This window comes from Galendromus occidentalis, unplaced genomic scaffold (assembly GCF_000255335.2).
Source record: "Galendromus occidentalis unplaced genomic scaffold, Mocc_1.1 scf7180000077479, whole genome shotgun sequence".
Lineage (NCBI taxonomy): Eukaryota > Metazoa > Arthropoda > Arachnida > Mesostigmata > Phytoseiidae > Galendromus > Galendromus occidentalis.
The window spans coordinates 284,803-303,038 of record NW_003805467.1 but is presented as its reverse complement, the minus strand read 5'-3'; the positions used below and the strand labels follow the sequence as shown (position 1 = coordinate 303,038).

At 50.8% G+C, this 18,236-nt stretch overlaps 3 protein-coding genes across 3 annotated transcripts; 2 read left to right on the top strand and 1 right to left on the bottom strand.

Moving 5' to 3' along the window:
• The first annotated feature begins 5,871 nt into the window (after positions 1 to 5,871).
• On the top strand, positions 5,872 to 8,577 carry LOC100904477 (G patch domain-containing protein 3). Its single transcript, XM_003745200.2, has 7 exons — positions 5,872 to 5,959; positions 6,110 to 6,484; positions 6,617 to 6,831; positions 6,968 to 7,566; positions 7,666 to 7,825; positions 8,023 to 8,260; positions 8,369 to 8,577. The coding sequence occupies exons 2-7, from the start codon at positions 6,363 to 6,365 to the stop codon at positions 8,556 to 8,558; spliced, it is 1,524 nt and encodes a 507-aa protein (XP_003745248.1). The 5' UTR covers positions 5,872 to 5,959; positions 6,110 to 6,362; the 3' UTR covers positions 8,559 to 8,577.
• Positions 8,578 to 9,058: 481 nt separating this feature from the next.
• Positions 9,059 to 11,003, top strand: LOC100906658 (peptidyl-prolyl cis-trans isomerase sig-7). The gene is made up of 3 exons (XM_029112003.1): positions 9,059 to 9,190; positions 9,338 to 9,592; positions 9,751 to 11,003. Exons 1-3 carry the CDS (start codon positions 9,059 to 9,061, stop codon positions 10,957 to 10,959), a joined length of 1,596 nt encoding a protein of 531 aa, XP_028967836.1. The 3' UTR covers positions 10,960 to 11,003.
• A 2,271-nt stretch (positions 11,004 to 13,274) lies between these two features.
• On the bottom strand, positions 13,275 to 14,401 carry LOC100906513 (probable E3 ubiquitin-protein ligase makorin-2). Its single transcript, XM_003745213.2, has one exon. It carries the CDS (start codon positions 14,250 to 14,252, stop codon positions 13,275 to 13,277), a length of 978 nt encoding a protein of 325 aa, XP_003745261.1. The 5' UTR covers positions 14,253 to 14,401.
• Positions 14,402 to 18,236: the final 3,835 nt, after the last annotated feature.

The following is an 18,236-nucleotide window of genomic DNA, read 5'->3' as shown; positions in this document are numbered from 1 at the left end:
TGGCCCCGCAGCCCGTATCTGCCTCGTGAACCCGAGAGGAGTCGTGGGCTTGGACGCACTCCGATACTTCATGCTAAGAGGAGCCTCATCCGTGTCGGATTCCACCAGCCGATGCAAAGGGTACATCCGGCCAGGAATAAGAATGATGAATACAAGATTACTCTCTCTGGTTCCGAGTCGAAACTCGAGCTTCGCCTAGATCACATCATTATGTCACGTGATTCGTGACTAGGATCCCAGGATAGGATGGAGAATCACATTCCGTTTATTCATCGATGGAAATGAGCTCGTTCTATCAGGAGCCAGTGGACTCTTCCACTCAGTAGGAAGTACCAGGTTCCGAACCTTCACTTGTCTTCGGGGTGGGCTCGTAGTAGGTGACGACTTTTTCGGGTAATAGATCATCAATTGGGAATCTTCTGACGAGTAAGTCTGGATGGATATCTGGCCGATCGCATCGAATTCTCCACGAGATCTTCCTCTCGGTCGACCCACTACTCCCACAGGGTGATGATGGCCTGATCGGTTGGGTGGTCTTCGTCGAAAATATTGTGCCGTACCGCAGCTGAAATATTGCCAGAACAGGGAGTTTAGCGAATGAGAAGAAGGACGAGAGCTGTTGCGGAGCAGTATTCGACGCTCCACTGATCTACCTCCTCCAGCCTTCTACTTCACACGATCGATGAACATCTCAGGAGTGATCAATCCGGCATCCAGACGCTCCCAGTTCCCTACAATCGTTCGATTGTTCATCCTGGTCGCGCTCGAGAGCTCCGAGCGGATATTGGAAACCCCATCGAGTGCAATCAGTTGATCGACGGCTACATCTTGAGCTATGCCACAGAAGGTGGCTGGACGATGATGAATCAGATATAATCTCAATCAGCGGACTTGTAGAACTATAGAAAGCAGAGATCTTCCCCGGAGTCCTTCGAGGCTTGGCACGAGACTCACAGGTTAAATTCCAAATCGCACCGTGAGCCCCTACCTTCCGATTCCCGATCAAGGAGTTGCTTGACTCCTGTGCGTTGTAAGTCCGACAGTTCGTTATGAAGAGAGAGAGACTGGCCGGACCAACGTTCTCGAGCTACTGTAGGCGTATGTAGTCTAGGAACGGCTGAATTGTGTGAATGAAGGCGAGCATTGACGAGTTATCCACGACAACGATCACCATTACGACACGACAGATGATCTTATTATGATGACAGAGCATATTTACCTCTCCGAAGACACCATGTCTCTGCTCATCAAAGTAGTCGAGGTTGTCAACGGGGTCATTTGTGACAAAGACGAAAGACCTTTCCAAGACATCATGATTACACACACTGTGATCCTGGACGATCCTTTCGCAGAGCCTGAGAACTTGGAATATCCGGCATCCCCCGAAGTTACCCTCGAGATGCTGAAATCCGATCGTATCGCCTGTTATGAAGACATCGCCGAATATGAAGGCCGCACAGCAGAAGAGATCGAAGAGGCGTTGAAGGAGAAGGAAGCGAAAGCTCGAGCGACAGTCTTGGAAATTATCGGGGATCTCCCAGACGCGGACATGGCACCTCCGGAGAATGTTCTCTTCGTCTGCAAACTCAACCCGGTGACGAACGATGACGATCTCGAGCTGATCTTCTCGCGTTTCGGAGAAATCAGAGGTTGTGAAATTATCCGCGACAGGAAAACGGGGGAGAGTCTTCAGTACGCCTTCATCGAATTCGCCAACAAGGAGTCTTGTGAGCACGCTTATTTCAAGATGGATAATGTTCTCATTGACGACAGAAGAATCCACGTCGACTTCTCTCAATCGGTCGCCAAAGTCAAATGGAAAGGGAAAGGGCGAGGAGTCAAGGGAGACTGGTCAGATGCGAGGAAGTCGCAGAAACGGGAGAGATCGAGGAGCCCCGACAACCGACATCGATCCCACAGAAAGACGAGTCACAAGTCAGAACTGTGCACCGTAGGGCTTTCGGGGGCGACGGGCGAAAAAACAGGCGGCGGCGGACGCCGTGGCGATTTTCGGCGGTCCGATAGACCCACGTCGAGCCGCGAAAAGGGTTTTCGCACCCAGATTTGAAATAAAAGAGTAAGCTCCAGTATTTGAGAACACAACTTGCTCCTTTCATTACTAAGTGAGGAAAACTCTGAAAACTCCCTATAGTCATGCATGAATAGAGTTTGAGTCATATTCGACGGATCCATCGAGCAGCTTTTTTCTCTCATAACGTTCCCCGCGGATGAGAATCTTCTTTCGGCCTCGGCCGACGTGCCTGGAATTGACAAGACGATTCGCGCGAGCTTCGACACATTAGGAAATACTGTGACGTTCTCCTGCCACCATTGCAGAATTTTTTGCTCGAGAAGCGGTGTACTTCGTCACTAGGGAAGATCTTTAGTGCTTGTTGAGCCGTCAGAGTCCGGCGAGTCAGGCGTCAGCCCTCTCCCCACTTCCTCCGTTTACTCTCACCCCTTTATGTCGGTGATCCGGAATGGATTCGAAGAATGAAGCAATCCGATTGAAGATACTCCGAGAGCGCGGTGTTCAGTTCTCCTCCTATTTATTACGTATTTGTGCCTCCGGAGCTGGGCCATCCGAGAGCGACCAGCATCCCCTCCCGTCCGGGTTTTCACAGGTTCCCGTCACAACATAACCGGCGACGTGGAAGTGAACGAATCCGGCTGGCGCGAATTCGCGAACGATCTCACGTGGACAAAGGTGACAAGTGTTGTTCAGGTGAACTTCAAGTGAACTCGAACGTGCGAAGTGAACCCCACCCCGGACCACAAAACAGAGAGGTCCAACTATGGCGAAATACTCAGGAGAAGAGATGCAGGGAATTCTGCAGAAGCCCAAAGAATCCTGGTCAACGGCATCTCATTCCAAGCACCCCGCTCCATCCATTTCCAGGAATTTCGAGTACAAACTCGACTCGTTCTAGATCCTAGAATTCCAATTCGATGCAGAGCTTGATCTGACGTTCGAAAATTGGTTTGAACGCTATCAAAGAATCATCGAAGCCGAAAACAGTCCATTCGGCGACAGCGAAGACCGAGCACGGTTTATCGTCTCATAACTGAGAAAGACAGGGTACGGGAAATTCGCCAAACGAATTATTCCAAAGAAGGTGAGCGAATTATCCTACGACTCCCTCATCGACGAGCCGACAACCTTCTTTGATCAACCTACGTCTCTTTTCCGGAGAAGACTCAAGTTGTTCGACCCGAACCAAGAGTTCACGGACCTCGATCACATGGCAGGCCAGATCAAGGCACAAACAGATGTCAACGATGTGGAAACCTGCTCAGTCGATGAAATCGAGTGTTCCATTGCCATCCAAAGGCTGCACCGGCCAGAGCACTCTCTCCAACGTCTTCGAGCCTTGAATACCCTGGAAACGCGCCCTTGCACGACCTTCGACGAGCTCATTAACGACCTGAAGACTATCGAAAACATCAGACGAGACGCGGCGTTCGTGGGGACGAACCGGAAGAGGGCCGTTCACAAGGTACAGAGAACACCGCAACCGACGAGCGCGTATAAATCCAAATACGTTTGCTACCGGTGGCGAATATCAACTTGATTTACACCACGGTGGAAATCAATGGAGTCCCAATTAAAATGGCTGTGGACACAGGAGCGGAGGTATCCCTAATAAACCTACGCACCTACGAACAGTTGGGGAATCCAATCCTCGAGAAAATACTCAGAACTTGACAGTGGCGAGCGGAACAGAACTCAAATCCGACGGAACACTTCGGTGCCAGGTCGAGTTGGAGGATACTTCATTCACGGGCAAGTGTTTCGTGACCGACAAATGTTCCCTCCTCGGACTCGGCTGGCTAAGGAAGGACCCGCACGGAAGAATCCTGAACTTGAAGTTCATATCAAACGCAATCTCCCAAGTCACGAAATCTCCCTCGGACAACGCCGACGAAATGGCGCTTATGAAGAAAATCAAGGCGCAGTACCCGGAGGTTATTGAGGGAAAAATGGGAACGTGCCTGAAATACGAAGCGGTAATCCTCTTGAAAATGGACGCAAAACTTCTATTTAAGAAGGCAAGACCAGTTGCTTACGCCATTCTTCCAGACGTAACGAAGGAGATAGAACGCCTCGAGAAATCAGGGGTCATCGAACGTTCCGACAGCTCTCTTATTGCGGCACCTTCTCGTGGTTGTTCACAAAAGCAACGGCGACATCCGTCTATGCGCGAATCATTCTACAGGGCTCAACGCCGTCATCGAAGACGACAATTACCCTCTTCCCGCAGCGAAGACATATTCAACAACCTCAACGGAGGAAAGTTCTTCTCGAAAATCGACCTGCTCGAGGCCTACCACCGAGTGCCAGTCGCGGCAGGATGCCAAAACATCTTGGCAATAAACACGCCGAAAGGTCTCATCAGTACCAAACGCCTTCCCTTCGAGTAAAAACAGCTCCAAGCTCCTTTCCGGCACTGACCTTCCTATCTGGTCGTTTCCTTTCCGGAGTCATCACCGAGCTTCGGCTCAGAGGGGAACCCTCGTGAATTTTGTTGAATGATATTCCCCGCAACGGAGAACTCGATGCGGTATCCGGGGACTTCTCGGGAGTTGCTCTTCCTCTGCCTCATGCCTCATGTCATGCCTCCCGAATCCCATGTATGGCCGAATTCTCTGGAATTTCTGCTGTATTCCCTCCGAGTCTCTCCACGATATACTATCGCTTGATACGGCGCGAGGAGTTCGCATCCGAATGCGGTTGGGAGGAATCGCGACTTGAAAAACCCTGGACCGTATGTTTCGAAGCAGAGCTGCGTCGACTCTTTCAAAGCTAGAGGGATTCAGAGCCTCGAACGACATTCGACGCTAAGCTCAGCCGAATGTCTCATCGAAATTCCGTTTGTAATCCGTTTACCGGAAGACCATATCTGTCCCGGATGATACCAGCCCCATAGGCTTGATCTCCGCTTCAGACGCCGGGAACAATACCCAAGCTAATCTGTTTGTATGAGTATGACTCATCGAATCCGTTTCGAGGTCTTCCGACGGAGTCAAACTACCCTGAACTATCCTTGAGGCCGAACTCCCCACCCGACAAGGGCCCAGGAGAAACACATGGTGTCTAACACGCGATACTTCAGGCTGGGTCTAGGAATGCCATCGATCCTAAGAGGGAATACTCCGCGCGTGAATTTTCATGCGCAGAAGTCGGACAGATCTGTGGAGTTAGAGAGACTCGCGTGCTGTGTACCTCGCAGATATTCTTCCTCCGTCATCCGTCATTCATATCTCATATCATAGTGAACCTCCGAGCTTTTCCCGGAACTGTTCTCGAGACATGCGAGGTGGCTGTGATCTGTGATCTTGTGATCTGCAACTTCGCTATCTCGCGCTCTCCCCAAAGTTCGTTCTCTCTCATCCCAGTGCAGATCAAATTTGCCCCTGTGTCCCGTTCATGGCCACAATATGTAGATCTTTGCACAGAGAATTAGAACGATTCGCAAGATCCTCCGGAACAATATAAGCCCGCGACGGCTCTGGATCCGTGGTCTTGTTCAATGCTCCCCTCTGGTGCAGGCGTACCGCTCTCTTGATTGTTTCCATTCAGGTTAGTGCCTTGGAGCGTTGGAAGCCAGAGAACTCATTCGGATAACTTGTAGACACATGATTTCCTCGAGTCGACTTCCGAGGGGAGCAATCTTATTCGATGCTCTCAATCATTGCACATATATATATCGGTGGCCTGCACATCCTGGACTCACATGCGACGTATACCTCTCCAGGTATTGGAGGTTCTGGTGCCCCTCCAGCTTCTCCAATGAGTACCCCGACAGGAGCCAAAGTACTCTTCGAAGATTCCAAGTCTCGACTAGCAGACAAAGTTCAGAGCAATGTCAATGGTCTGGGCTCTCTGGCCAGACAAATTCTGAAAGGTGCCCGAACTCAGCAAACCTTGGCGAACGCGGCGAAGAACTTCGCAGCTCAGGTGAGATTTCGTTGGAAAATCAATATCCAACCGTCGCTCTATGCATGGAATTCGGAATCGGTTCTCCGATTCAGTAGCCAAGGGGCCGCGTGATCATCAGTCGTATCGATATGGAGACCCATCTCAAGGAAAATTGTGTCCTTCCCACAGGATGGTGCGATAAACAACTCGGAGATGAATTTGTCCAAGATGCAGACTTTGGTCGCCTCCATGCAACTGCAAACAGCAGCTCTCCAGAGGAACGTGCAAATGATCCCCGAGCTCAAGCAACAGATGGAAGACATGCGATTCTAGTAGAACGACGTCCCGAACATCATCCAGCACCCTGTACATTGTGTCATTTTCGCATATCCTATAGATTCATACGAACATAAATTGGCCATACTCCCGAAGCCGAGCTGCCATGGCTGATGCGTACACATACGTCATGATTCACAACATTCCGCAGAACTATCGTTCATGCGATCTGAGAGACTTCTTCTCTCAGCTGATAGAGACAGGAGCCTTCCGATGTTTCCACTTCAGGTGAGGGTTACGCTCTCGAAGTTCCGCGTAATCTCCGTTGGCCCCGCGATATCTGCGTGAGAGTTTTTTTTAGAAATATACGACTGCCGCAGCCTACCAAGGGGGGAGGGACTGATATATTTCCGCTTCCAGGCACAGGCCCGAGGTTCAAAAAATCAAAGATTTCGAAACCGTGGAGGACGATAGATCTGGGAAACAGACCCGTAATACTTGTTGCTGCATTGCCATGGTTCAAAAAGCGAGGCTCGAAGAGCTACTGACGACTTATGATGGAGCTTTCTGGGTCACCAAAGAGGGCGAAACTCTCAATTCGAAGTGCCACATTCGAAGAGTTATCGTAGCCAACGGTAGGGCCTCAATAGAACCAATCGAATTCTGCGCCAGAAACTTCACTGCTATGGAAGCTCCTCTCCGATTATCGATATTAAATCGCATCTTATTTCGTGAGTCGATTCCGATCCTGTTCCTCTACCCGCTCTGCAGAACCCACATCGAATCAGAAGAGATACGATCGCCAGAATCGCTTGCCGACGGTCTGTCAATCGGATCTCCGGGAAATGATCGAGCTGCGTCCCCCACCAGCTCTTCCAGCCGGCAACGTCGGGACGCCGACGAGATACATTTTGAAGCAGATCAACAAGTGCCAATTCCCCGTGCGCCTCATCGCGAGTTTAGGGCTAGAGTTCCCGAGATTGCGGGCGAAAGGCATGTACGGCAGTGTTAGCCTCGACTACGATAAAATTTCTGGCAAGAGTATCCGGGACACAGAGGCGGGGGCATCGACTGCACCGTCGACCTCGCGAGCAGCCGACGTCAAACGGGTTGCTCCCCGGAAGGCCGCGCCAGACCTCAGCGACATGCCTACAGCGGATCAAGTGCCGACATTTGCCCGAACCACCAAAGGACATCTGATTGCGAGCTCGCACGTGAGACCCAGGAAGGAATTGGGTCCGCAGGAGGATCCGGAAACCCTCAACACTGAAGGATCGGGAGAGAAAGATGACGAGTTGAGCGACGATGGGGAGGAGTGGGATAGGCACGAAGCTCTGCACGATGATGTCACCAGTCAAGAACGTAACAAGGTACTATCATTTTGGAAGCGGATGCGAGAGTCACACTAGTGAGGGAAGTCGGTTCGAAGGATTTTCTCGATGGAAGATCTCATGCTCATTATTTTTTAGGAGCGGCTGTTCGAAGAAGGAATGGAAGTCGTGTGGGAAAAAGGGGGGTCGGGTCTCGTCTTCTACACGGATGCCCAGCACTGGGATGAGACCGAGGGCGATTTTGACGCAAAAACCAGTGACGATTGGGATTTGGACATGAGCGGATACCGTCAGGATGGCAAGTTTCTTGCTCTCATTTCAAGATCATTGCCTCCCGTTCGAAGGAATCTCTTCTTTTTTCGAATCTTTCTGGTTTATTCTTCTTCCTCAAGCGTCTGGCTTAGAACAATTCACGAAACTCGGAATGAATGATAAACACTGAAGATTCCGGATGCGGACCCATTCCATGACTGAAAAAGCACTCCTTCCGTTCAGGTGCTGGAGACAAAGACGCCCGAGACATGATATCCATGAGGAACTCAGAAGCATTGAGGAAGCAATCAGAGGTTGACGAAAACCGAGTTGGGTTTTTCGAGAATTTCACCAAAGGCGTCGGACGGAAAATCCTTGAAAAGCAGGGTTGGACGGAGGGGTCAGGCGTCGGATTGCAACAAGGCATTCTCGAACCGATCAGTGAAGACTGGAAACATCCGAACGATCGATCCGGTCTCGGGTAAGATTGCTCGCCCGAATGTGTGTGGTATTTTCGTGGTCGACGATGAAGTATATCCACTGAGCCATAGAATGGAACGAAGAGTTCTAAATCTATCTCCTTGAACAGGTTCCGTGGCGAGAAACTGGAGCGCCGCAGACTGAGGACAACCAGATCTGAGGCCGATGAAGATCGTCTGTTCAGTGCAGTTTACGATGAGCACTTCGGTCAGGACGGTCACGGAATAACAGGCAGATCCGAATTACCATCGGTGCTCAAATACCGGAAGAAGTTTGTTAAAGATAGTGGGAAGGAATAAAGGTCAATTTCAGCCATGTGTTCACCATGACTGTACTTTTTCGCCTCGGAGATCTCCGTTCACACGGATGAAAGGAGCTGAAAGGTATCAGGGATGAGAGCCTGATCTTTCGATTTCCCTTCCTTCGAAGGGTGACTCCCTGTTCAGGGCCTCTTTCGGTGAGCGAATGATCATCGAAAAGAGACGGATTCAGTAGATTCCGGGGAACTACCCTCTCATGTCTCGAAGGAACCGCCTTTACTCCATCGTACGTGATCTACTCGTGAAGAATGTGAGAGACCGCCTCCATCATGAGTCATGATGGATCGGAGAATCCCCGGGAGAGAGATTTCAAGTTTGCGCGCCATTCCGCCTCCTTCTCTCCCCCCTCCCGAGTTTCGAAATTCGAAACAAAAGAGTGCGTCTCTCGCGTCTCGACTTGTTCGATAATGTGGACTGGCTGTGCGTTAGGTGGTCTGTTTTGATCCGGAACTTAGTTTCTCGGCCACAATCGTTGTGCCATGTCTGTGGTGATTGAAACAACCATGGGGGACTTCACGGTCGATCTCTACGTGGAGGAGAGGCCGCGAACCTCTATGAATTTTCTGAAACTTTGTAAATTGAAGTATTACAATCTCCAACTTTTTTTCAAGGTGAGTTTCAGTGTCGCTCCGGAGGGAGACACTGACTCTGAGGACTTTTGAGCTTGTCCCCATTTGACGTGAAGCACAGCGCATCTTGTGTCTTTCCCGCGTGAAGAAACTCGCATCTTGAGTCTGAAACTTTGATTCGAAATTCAGGTGACACCGAACTTCGTTTGCCAAGCGGGAGACCCCACTCTGAGCGGAAGGGGCGGGAGCTCCATGTTCAGTCATCTTTATGGGGAGCAAGCGCGGTATTTCGAAGTTGAAAGCCAGCCCCGATTGAAACATCTGAAGCTGGGAACGCTATCGATGGTCAACAACGGTGAAGGGATGTTGGGCTCTCAATTTCTCATAACTTTGAGCGACAACCTCGACTACTTAGATGAGCAGGGACATTGTGTCTTCGGAGAGGTAAGTGTGCTCTGTCATCATAATAAGATCATCTGTTGTAATGGTGATCGGCTTCCCGGATAACTCTTCGAGGCTCGCCTTCATTCACACAATATTGGCAATTCATCTTCGATCGCAAGACGAAGAACTGTTCCTCATTCAGCTCAATCCCCTCGCAGGTTGTTGAAGGCATGGAGTTCCTCGAGAGAATCAACGAGGTCATTTGTGACAAAGACGAGAGACCTATGCAAGACATCATGATTTCACACACGGTGATCCTGGACGATCCTTTCGCAGAGCCTGAGAACTTGGAATATCCGGCATCCCCCGAAGTTACCCTCGACATGCTGAAATCCGATCGTATCGCCTGTTATGAAGACATCGCCGAATATGAAGGTCGCACAGCAGAGGAGATCGAAGAGGCGTTGAAGGAGAAGGAAGCGAAAGCTCAAGCGACGGTATTGGAAATTATTGGGGATCTCCCAGACGCGGACATGGCACCTCCGGAGAACGTTCTCTTCGTCTGCAAACTTAATCCGGTGACGAACGATGACGATCTCGAGCTGATTTTCTCGCGCTTCGGAGAGATCAAAGGTTGTGAAATTATCCGCGACTGGAAAACGGGGGAGAGCCTTCAGTATGCTTTCATCGAGTTCGCTAACAAGGAGTCTTGTGAACAAGCTTATTTCAAGATGGATAATGTTCTCATTGACGACAGAAGAATCCACGTCGACTTCTCTCAATCAGTCGCCAAAGTCAAATGGAAAGGAAAAGGGCGAGGAGTCGTGGGAGACTGGTCTGAGGACAAGAAGAAAACGCGGTCCGACGACAGACCGCGAGAGAAATATGTGATGAGGGATACTCGCAAGAAAGACGGCTACAAGCTCATTCTAAGAGGAGAATCAGACGCGAGGAAGTCGCAGAAACGGGAGATGTCGAGAAGCCCCGACAACCGACATCGATCCCACAGAAAGACGAGTCCTAAGCCCCGCCGGGAGAGCCCCCCTCCGCAGGGTCGAAGTAGAGATTTCCAGTTTAGGGAACGTCGACGAGAAGGGAGAAGTACCTCACCGAGAAACCGAGGGAAGAGTTCCTCGCCGAGGAATCGACGAAGAAATCCCTCGCCTTCGGACCGAAGGAGCAGCCCATCACAAAGACGGACCAAGAGGAGTCCCTCGCCGAGGAGAAGGAGGAGGAGTCCCTCGCCCAGAGGACAGAGGAGGAGCATCTCGCCACAAAGTCGGAGAATCAGCTCTCCTTCCAGGAATCAGAAAAGAAGTCCCTCGCCGAGGAATCGAAGACGGAATCCGTCGCCGAGAGACCGGAAAGATCGGGGGCGCAGATCTCGCTCTAGAGACCGATATTCGGAGCGTTCGAATCGCTATTGATTGAGACCTTGACCTTTAGAATAAACATGTATATATAATGAATTCATTGAGTATCATCAGTTTTACGCGGGCCGTGGGATCCGGAGTCTTCTCATCATCAATTCGGAGTCTTTCTTTTCGATCGAAAGCTGCGAATCCATTCAGCGAAACCTCGTCTTCCCGTCGAACGTCCTGGTCCCAGCTGATCAGCAGAGAGTTTGCGGCCGGCTATTCAGTTGTCGCAGCTGGGAAAATCAATGACACATAAGCCTCGAGATAGCCTGATCAGGGTCCAGTCGATGGGCGTTCCGAAGCATCCCCATGGGACGAATTGGTTTTTCGGCTCTTCCGCTGCCCATCGTGGAAATCGAAGCAACGATTTTCGAGGTCTCCCAGTTCTCCAGCGGGGGTCGCTCCCGTCCGGAGCGTCGTGCTGAATCCGATGACGTGCAATCCCTGACGATACCGATTCTCTCCGATCGTGGTCATTCTCAGGCTCTCTTGAAGGATCACCTGTGCGCCAGAGGGAGGGGAAGTGACCGAAAAAGTGGCCCCGCAGCCCGTATCTGCCTCGTGAACCCGAGAGGAGTCAAGGGCTTGGACGCACTCCGATACTTCATGCTAAGAGGAGCCTCATCCGTGTCGGATTCCACCAGCCGATGCAAAGGGTACATCCGGCCAGGAATAAGAATGATGAATACAAGATTACTCTCTCTGGTTCCGAGTCGAAACTCGAGCTTCGCCTAGATCACATCATTATGTCACGTGATTCGTGTCTAGGATCCCAGGATAGGATGGAGAATCACATTCCGTTTATTCATCGATGGAAATGAGCTCGTTCTATCAGGAGCCAGTGGACTCTTCCACTCAGTAGGAAGTACCAGGTTCCGAACCTTCACTTGTCTTCGGGGCGGGCTCGTAGTAGGTGACGACTTTTTTAGGTAATAGATCATCAATAGGGAATCTTCTGACGAGTAGGTCTGGATGGATATCTGGCCGATCGCATCGAAAGTCCTCTTTGTTGCAATTGAAGAGTACCATCGTCGTGCTGAACAACCCTACACACTCCTCGACTTTGTTCTGATCGTGATCGGTGGGTTTGTTGAGGAAGAAGATGAATCCTTCGTAAATCTCACCCTGTTGCCATTCATGGTACCTGTATAAAGGACCGTCCACCCCGATCGAGCCGAGCAGGATAGTGAAACAGCCCGTGCCGTCGATGAAGTAGTCGAAGAATGAATCTATGATACAGGTGTCGCGTAGAATGAAGTAGAACACATGAGCGTTCCTGAGAAGCGCTTCAGGGATAGAGTCCATTCTTGTCGCGAGACGTTGGGACGGCCGGTGGATCTACTTCGCTCCGAGAGTTCCAAGTTCTATTTCGTTGTTTCGATCGCTCAGCTCCAAAACTTCGCTGCCATACGTCGATCTCGGAACTCGGGATCCCATCGACGAATTCGCATCGCTTTCTCGCTGGGAGGAAAGTAATTATGCGACGGTCCTCCGATATTGGACACAAAATATCTTCAGGATACGCGTGGGCGATACATCAAGTCTTGGCTCAAAGAATCTCCTGGAGACCCGGAGCGAGGATCGGCTCCAGTATAGGAGCAAACGAAAGTCATCTCATTGTCGATCGAAGCTCCGGGTCAGAGATCCTCGACAAGCGATGTCCGGTCGATGAAACGCGAGATAAAACGAGGCCCGACAAGGGGGTACGACATAGGAAGGCTCGGGAGGAAACAGACTCCCACACCTCCCCGCTTGCAAGGGTGCCGCGGGCTTCCGATGTTTTCGGCGCTCCACCGTAGACGTCCTATGTCACGCCGCATCCTCTCGTGAAGCCAATCGGCGACCAAAGTGTGATTGCGGCGGTTCCAATTCGTTCCTCTCGCTATCTTGACCGTCGCGAAGATATTCGAATCTCCTCATTGCTTTCATTCACTTGAGAAATCCGCCACACGGTCCGCCTCGTTCCGCTTCCGAGCGCGGTCCGTCTCGAAAAGACCTCCGAGTTCGTAGACGAACGGAAGGTCCACTATCAGACCCGCTCCGGCATTTCTATTCGCCCGTCAGCTGAGAGCTCGCCGGAGTTTCGCTTAGATCCAGCAGCCTCTCGAGCCCACGCTCAGAGGCTCAACCGGGGCCGTGATTCCAGTATACCTAGAGTTAGGTTTGCAAAGGCTCACAGGCTGGGGCACACAAAGTACATATATATACATATTTATTTATTGCGAAAAGACACATGCAAAGCACTCAAACACGCGACCATGGGTCACGTAACATGATGTAGCTCGACAAAGTCAAGCTGGTCGTCGGATTCTCCATTGAAGACCTCATCGAGCCAACTCTGGATTGAAAGGTTCCGCGATGCCATACGAGAGGAAGTCCTCCTCTAGTAAGCGCCGCATGTCCCTGAATAGCATGGCGGCTTCTAACTCGAGCCTCCGCTCATTCTCGTAACGTCGGCGGCTGTGCCTGGGGAGACCGGTTTTCGGGACCAATTCACCGCTCGGCAGGGCATGCCTGGAGAGACATTGGCCCGAGAAAGGACAAACTCCCTTCCCGCGATTGAAGAACCTGCAATCTTTCTCCGCCAGAGCTGCCCTATAGTAAGCGATGAGCACACGTTTTTCGAATTCCGTTTCGAAAAAGATCGCCGAAGGAATCACCAGATCCGATTCAGTTCGACACACCGGACAGCCATGGGTTAAGGAGAATTCGAAAGTTCTTACTCGTCTCCAACTCCTTATGCACCCTAAGCAGAAAATGTGCGAACAGTTTTCAAGGATGCCGAACTTCCTTGAGAGTTCTTCTTCTTTTCGTAGTACGACCTCGAAGCAGACTCCGCACTGTAGCTTCGATGATCGCTTGGCTGCGGAGACCGAACGTCCCCGGCCCCGATGAGCCTGCCGGCACGCTCTTACATGTTGATACTTGCAATCGGGATTGTTCGGATCGATGATGAACTTGCTGCAGAACTGGCACAGATCTCCGTGGAACTTGGGGCATTTCTTGTCAACACAATGTCCCGCGATCACGTAGAAATCGCATAATGGGGGCGGTGAGAGCTCGGATGTTCGAGACGTTCTCTCAGATTGAGCAGCCGCAGACGAAGGGGATGATGGGCCGGTGGGAGGCTCCAGAGCGTGGTCGTAACGACAGCGCTTTCCATATCGGCACTTGCCTGTCTTGAAGTATCGGCAAGAGATTCCCGATTTCCTGTCGTGTGAGAATTTACATTTGCGTGCGCGGGGGCAAGTATCCGTGAGGAAGTCTTTGCACATGATATTGCGGGGAGCGGCGCCGGTCATCTTCCGGCTGTTGCGTTTCCACGTATCGGGGACTCGCGGGTTCAGTTCTCCAGGTGCGGTGATTGATGGGCCCCTCACGAACTTCCAACCCTGTTGAACTCTGTTGAGGAGACGGTGAGTTTCTTGTCGACGCGTACAGGTCCGAGGAGACTGTTACTTTCTCGGCGACGAGTACAGGTTTTGAGGTAGCTGTGGCGAGAGCACTCCGACCCGGAGCCTCACAGCTCTCTGAGCTTTGTGAGTCCCATCACCCTCGTGAGGGGTTGGGATGAACTTTCCGGGAGTCCTCTCTCTCCAAGATGACTCGGCGGTCGGAGAATATTTTCGAGAGAGACTCACACTGATGATTGTCGTCTGGATGTTGTGGATCAGAGAAATTCTTCGTGAGTTCCCGGAGTCTGGTGAGATAAAAGTATTCGTCTACACCGACACCTCCGACACACACCGACCGAACACCAACTTCAGTCAGGTCGCTGTGTACTCTTTCTGTAGTCGATTATAAAATCTGCTCTCACCATGTCAGGTGCGGCTTCATCATGATGAGCCTAAAAGAGGGTACAATTGAGCTGCGCTGGATCTCCTTCCCCTCCTATGAATCCTGGCACCGGTCTTTCACTTGATTCTGCAGGCGAGACTATTCCCTGTTACCTGGGCTCATCAGCGGGGAGCCAGCCGAACATGTGTGATCGAGACCCGACTCCGAAACAGACCGAAGGTGGAACACAGACCTCATGCTCATCCAAAATTACTCAAAAAGTCTTGCTAGTATTCTAGAAGAAGTCCCCTCAACTTGGTGCCGCAAGATTCGAAGAAATGTGCAAATATATACTCGAGTTCAGCCTTCTGCTGTATTCCATGGAAAGACGAGTTGGCGACCTGGTAATGTGGCTTTTGTCTAGTCTCATGGCTTCGAATTCCATCCTGTAACGACCAGATTGGTGCGTTCCGCTTCTAACACTCCCGGCGGCGAATAAGACGAGTCTCCGCGGCACGGAGGACGAGGTGCCTCAGGAAGACAAATTAAAGTAAGAATTTTCCGAAATCGTCATGATGAGGCGAATCTATACATCAATTGCGTGACGCCTACAAAACGGGCTCTAACGGTGAATTTTGGTTCGGACAGAACCATGATACATATGAATCTTCGGTAGAGCTGGCACTAATAGCTATTACATCGGTGGCCGATGGTGCCACTGTCTTATTGTTCAGTCATTCCAGAGAATTCTTCTGTTCATCCAACCTCTCTGCCGGAGAGCGTCGTGATCAGGGCGGTTGCTCAGGCTATTCGTGACCGGTTTCCGGGACGAGAGACGGGGGTTTTCAATCACCGGATAAATATGAGAGTCCTTCGCTCGAGCCTAAATTGCCTTTCAGATGGACGGGGATCAATGACAAAAGAAGAGAATATCAGTGATTCATGTCTGTTATCACTGCGTTGCTGCACCCTCTGATCTCGGCGAGGCGCCGTGAATTAAGCGGACAGCGCTTTCCGAAAGCAATTAGCACCACCTGCCCACCGCGAGATGAATGAAGCGTCTCGAACGCTCGGAACCTCGTTCTGATTGATTGATTGATGGATTGATTGCTTGATTGGCTGACTGCCACCTCGCGAATCGAAACAGCAAGACTTCATTGGAGTGGTCCAGACTCCGAGATTGGTCGTATTCGATGAGTCTCGAAGGTGGGCGCGTCTCCCAAAAGATTTCAGAAAGCGCGAGAAATGAACGAAGGAATCAGGAGGCTCCCTAGTCGACACGATTCCGCTCTAGCTTCCGAGAAAAATCATCAGCATCAATTCCCCCAATCGATCCGAAGGATTTATCTTCACCGATCTCCCCTCTCGGGGCATGTCCGGACGAATCGGTGTAAAGTTGTCATACAGCTCGTCTGCGCATCGAACAGGTACAGCCGTCCGAATCGAACCCCGTTATCGTTAATAATCGTTGTCCGAGAGTCGTGAGCCTCGGATGGATCGCCTTTCACAATTCCGCAGGTCCGAGAACCCTGCTGGTTCGAATCGTATGCCCATGTGTATGTGTGGGTGCGATAGAAGTAGATGAAGTGATCTGAGATGATCTGGCTTAGCCGACCGATGATGATATTTCTTTGTTTTCGCCATTTGTTCGAGCTCGAATTTGAGAGTGCGAATGTAAGCAGGAAGGCAGATCTGGTTTAACCAGACTTGAACAGAAGAATGGCCACCTGGCCGAGATAGAAGTACCGTATATCTCAAAATAAAAGGCATCCCCCAAATATAAGTGACTCGCAAGGATTACTATAATAGAAGAAACCCCCCAAAAGAAGACACCCCCGAATAGGAGACACCCCCCTAATAAAAGACACCCCCTAATAGAAGACACCCCCAAACAGAAGACACCCTCCATAATAGAAGACACCCCGAAAATGCAGGACAGTCAGTGTCTTCTATTTGGGGATGTCTTCTATTATAGTATTTTTGACAGGGTCCTGTATTAAGGGGATGCCTACTATTGGGGGGTGGTTTTTATTCGGGGGTGTCTTCTATTATAGTACTTCCGACAGTGTCTTGTATTTGGAGGGTGCCTTTTATTTGGAGATATACGGTAGATGAAGTGCTTCGTTTCATGAGGTACGTGGCTTCCGAAGTTTCGACCGACAAGGCAATGCCAATTTATTTGGTACAACACTTGCTTCACTCTCTCATCGCGGGCTCAACTTCGGCTGTCACGTTCTTGTCCTTCCGAGATTCGTCCCACGTCACTGGAAACCAGAAGACGTGAAAATCCCTTTATCGGCTATTCCTCGACCATTATTTTTCCTTTTTCACCTATCAGCCTCATTTCGACGTCCCGACATTCGATTTCTACTCACGCTTGACCAAGAAAATCCTCCCCGAAAGACACACCACAGCGAGAATTCCCGGTACATGACGATTCGGCGCCGGACGAATGCCTTTTGTCGAGCGCACCTCTGAATGCCTGAAGTCAGGGTATTTGTGCTTAGTTTGACCCGAGATCGACTTGTCCTTCTTCCTTCGATCAATTCATCTTTAACATTGCTGACTTCCATAGTTTCCCGGTTTGAATACCCTCTGACTTGGCACCGAATTATCCAGCGCCGAATCGTCCTCGGCGCCGAATTATCCAGCGCCGAATCGTCCTCGGCGCCGAGTTATCCAGCGCCGAATTGTCCGGCGCCGAATCGTCCGCGCCGAATTGTCTTGCTCCGAGAATAATTCCTGTAAGGATCCAGAAGACGAGAGGCGCCATTCCAAAGATCTGAAATGAATCGTGAACTCAACAGAAGCTCCGTCAGAAACGAGATCAAGGGTCGAAATTATAAGAGCAGTGTACGTATTTTCGACCGCGACCTCAACTACAAGTCGAAAGATCCAACGATGGAGAGACATCATCATCATCACCCCATCATCAACATCATCACCCTACTGATTAAGCGCGACTGTCCGTGATCGAGAAGGTTACCAAAAACTCCCGAAATTCTGCTCAGAGGTTGGGTGGTCAACGTCGAGTGCGGAAAGCGTGCTCAGAGAGCTGCAGCTCATCTCCTCCCCGCTCAAATCCCCGCGCGCACGGATCTATGTGTGTCGCGTCACGCGCTGCCTTCACATTTCCGATTCTTGCAATTAAGCCGTCGTATCGATTAATTCGTCGTGCGGCGCGGCCCAAGCGACATGCAATTTGGTTTCCGCAATGAGTTTCTTCCCTCTTCCATCGCGTTATTCCATTTCCCGTCCTGATTACCGCAAGGCAGCGCGGAAGAAATCTCTGAATCACGAAGCCATTTCGTTTCGATTGGAAGCGATGCCCTACAACAGTGGTTCTCAAACTGGGTTCCACGGAACCCTTGGGTTCCACGGACCGATTCCGGGGCTCCACAGGCATCTGTCTCGTGGAACCCCAGGGTTCCGCGAGCACTTTTGGCAGTTTCGGTAGCCTTCAGAGAAGTCGCCATGAAGCATCTGATCCTTCGAATTCGAAGCCTTCA

Coding starts and splice junctions, on each gene's coding strand:
- LOC100904477 (XM_003745200.2), top strand. CDS start 6,363: ATGGCTGATGCGTACACATACGTCATGATTCACAACATTCCGCAGAAC. Junction 6,832..6,967: donor AAGAGTTATCGTAGCCAACG/GTAGGGCCTCAA, acceptor CCCGCTCTGCAG/AACCCACATCGAATCAGAAG. Junction 7,826..8,022: donor GAGCGGATACCGTCAGGATG/GCAAGTTTCTTG, acceptor CCTTCCGTTCAG/GTGCTGGAGACAAAGACGCC.
- LOC100906658 (XM_029112003.1), top strand. CDS start 9,059: ATGTCTGTGGTGATTGAAACAACCATGGGGGACTTCACGGTCGATCTC. Junction 9,191..9,337: donor ATCTCCAACTTTTTTTCAAG/GTGAGTTTCAGT, acceptor TTCGAAATTCAG/GTGACACCGAACTTCGTTTG. Junction 9,593..9,750: donor GACATTGTGTCTTCGGAGAG/GTAAGTGTGCTC, acceptor ATCCCCTCGCAG/GTTGTTGAAGGCATGGAGTT.
- LOC100906513 (XM_003745213.2), bottom strand. CDS start 14,252: ATGACCGGCGCCGCTCCCCGCAATATCATGTGCAAAGACTTCCTCACG.